The sequence below is a fragment of the Mesitornis unicolor genome, unplaced genomic scaffold (assembly GCF_000695765.1).
Source record: "Mesitornis unicolor isolate BGI_N332 unplaced genomic scaffold, ASM69576v1 scaffold22135, whole genome shotgun sequence".
In the NCBI taxonomy this organism is placed as follows: domain Eukaryota; kingdom Metazoa; phylum Chordata; class Aves; order Mesitornithiformes; family Mesitornithidae; genus Mesitornis; species Mesitornis unicolor.
Genome location: NW_010187941.1, coordinates 45 through 2,036, shown reverse-complemented (window position 1 = coordinate 2,036; position 1,992 = coordinate 45). Strand labels below are relative to the sequence as shown.

The window sequence follows — 1,992 nt, the reverse complement described above, 5'->3', positions numbered from 1 at the left end:
TCCCTCCAGCATCTCATCTCTGTGGCCCTGCTGGACTCTTTCAAGCAGTTCCTGTTGTTCTTGAGCTGAGGGCCCAGCACTGGCCACAAGATTGCAGCTGTGGTGTGAGCAGGGCAGAGCAGAGGGGCAGGAGAACCTCTCTGCCCTACAACCACCCCTTCTCATCCAGGTGACCCCAGGATGGTGTTGGCCTTCTTGGCTCCAGGGCACATTGCTGCCTCATGGGCATTGCTGCCACCAACACCCCAGGTCCTTTCCAGCCACTCGTCCCCAAGCCTATAAAATTTTCCAATTTTTGTAATACTTACCACTCTGGACAAATGCTGTGTGGTAGGATTTTACCTCTTTAATGTTTGGAATACCAAAATCTCAGGGATTCCCACATGTCTGTCTGAAATTATCAAGAGCTGCTCATCTCTGTGGCTTTTGGAACTGTCATCTCGGCATTTCATGACCATTGGCCTTGTTGGCTTCTTCAAAATTTGTTAGGAAAGCCCATGTTACTCTGTTTTAAAGCATGTTCTGAATACAGAGCATTAAATACATGCTGATGTCTAGGTCTGAATGTGTCAGAGGTGCGCATGAGGAAATCTCTGTGTTGGCAGCAGAGGGTGAGGGAGGCCCAGGGGGATCCAGGTATTGGAAGGGGACAGCGAATTCACTCCTCAGCTGCCCAGTCTGTTTCCTCCCCCCAGAGCCTGACTCCCCCATTTAATGTTGCACAGCACAGAATTTTGTTAAAAAATAAGCAGGAGCTTTAGGAATTTAAACTCTATAGTTCCCAAGGAAGAGAGAGACCTGAAATTCCTGCCTCAGAGCTGAGTTGGCAGCAATTTTAGCAGGCAGGTAGCTCTTTATGTGAGAGATAAGATGCTGCGTCTCACTCACCCTGTGAGTTTTGAGACGTAACTATTGCTCCTTCTGAAATTTCAGCCCAGATAAAGAAATCCTCGATGCCTAAAAGGCTGAAGCATCATTTAGGGAACCAAAGGGAGGTAGAGAATGAAGGTGCTCATGGGGATGTGGGAGGGCACAGAGAGTTTTGTCTCATTTTAGTTCTGGTAAGCGCCGCTGAGTTTTTCTGTGTTTCCTTCCCCCCCGCAGCCGATGCAGGTGATGTTTTCAGGGGAGGCCACTCACAGGAAGTATTATTCCACTACCCACGGTGCTGTGCTTTCTGGGCAGAGAGAGGCCGCTCACCTCATCGAGATGTACCAGGACCTCCTGCAGTGCCAGAGCTGAAAGGCCCCACGGTCGCCAACACCACCAACGCCCAAACCCTCGTCCTGGTGCGTGGAGGGCTTCTTGGTTTTTTTTAATTTCAGTTCACAGTAGAACAGCCTTTATCTTTTTCTATTAAAATCATAATAATATAAAAAGCCCTAACTGTCTAAAACGTTAGTCAATGATAGCTTAATTCCCGCGTGCTGTATTGTTAACAGGGAAGGGTGCTCCTTTTGTCTGGTAAACTGTTTCTTTGTCATTTTAATTCTAACTTCACTTTTGGTGCCTATCATATATATATATATGTATTTTTTTTTCTTTCTGTATTGTAAGTGCCTTCTATACTAAAATAAATGTTGTAATAAAAAGACCGGGTGCTTTGGTGCTTCCTGGACACTTCACTCAGTCACTTGCAACTCTTTTATTAGTTATAAAAGTAGGAGTTTTCTCCCTTCCTACAAAATTTGGAGTAGGAGGATCTTGAGATAGACCTGGATACGCGATGGACTGGATACAGCTGGAGTCTACTCTGTAGCTGTAATTTTTGGACAGCTAATCCAAGTGTATAAAATGTGGACTTATGTGAGTGTGTGAGCAAGAAGGAGACTGATGAGAAGCAGCATTCTTGAGCCACCTCTGTAAGGAAACTCCATCTTTTCTTGCACAGCAATACCCAAAACAGGTGAGGTTTTCACCCTCCACTCCTTGAAAAGAAAGTACAAAAGTCTGAGTGATGCTACTGATGTTGAGGAGTTTTCTGTTGTGGTT

General features: G+C 45.6%; 1 protein-coding gene across 2 annotated transcripts in view; it reads left to right on the top strand.

Annotated features, from left to right (window-relative positions):
* SMOX (spermine oxidase) overlaps positions 1-1,463 on the top strand; it is a 24,303-nt gene extending 22,840 nt beyond the window's left edge. For both annotated transcript variants that reach the window (XM_010185628.1, XM_010185627.1), the window contains one exon: positions 1,105-1,463. In XM_010185628.1, the coding sequence (XP_010183930.1) occupies positions 1,105-1,242 (138 nt within the window). In that variant the 3' untranslated portion in view covers positions 1,243-1,463. The remainder of the gene's footprint in view (positions 1-1,104) is intronic.
* Positions 1,464-1,992: the final 529 nt, after the last annotated feature.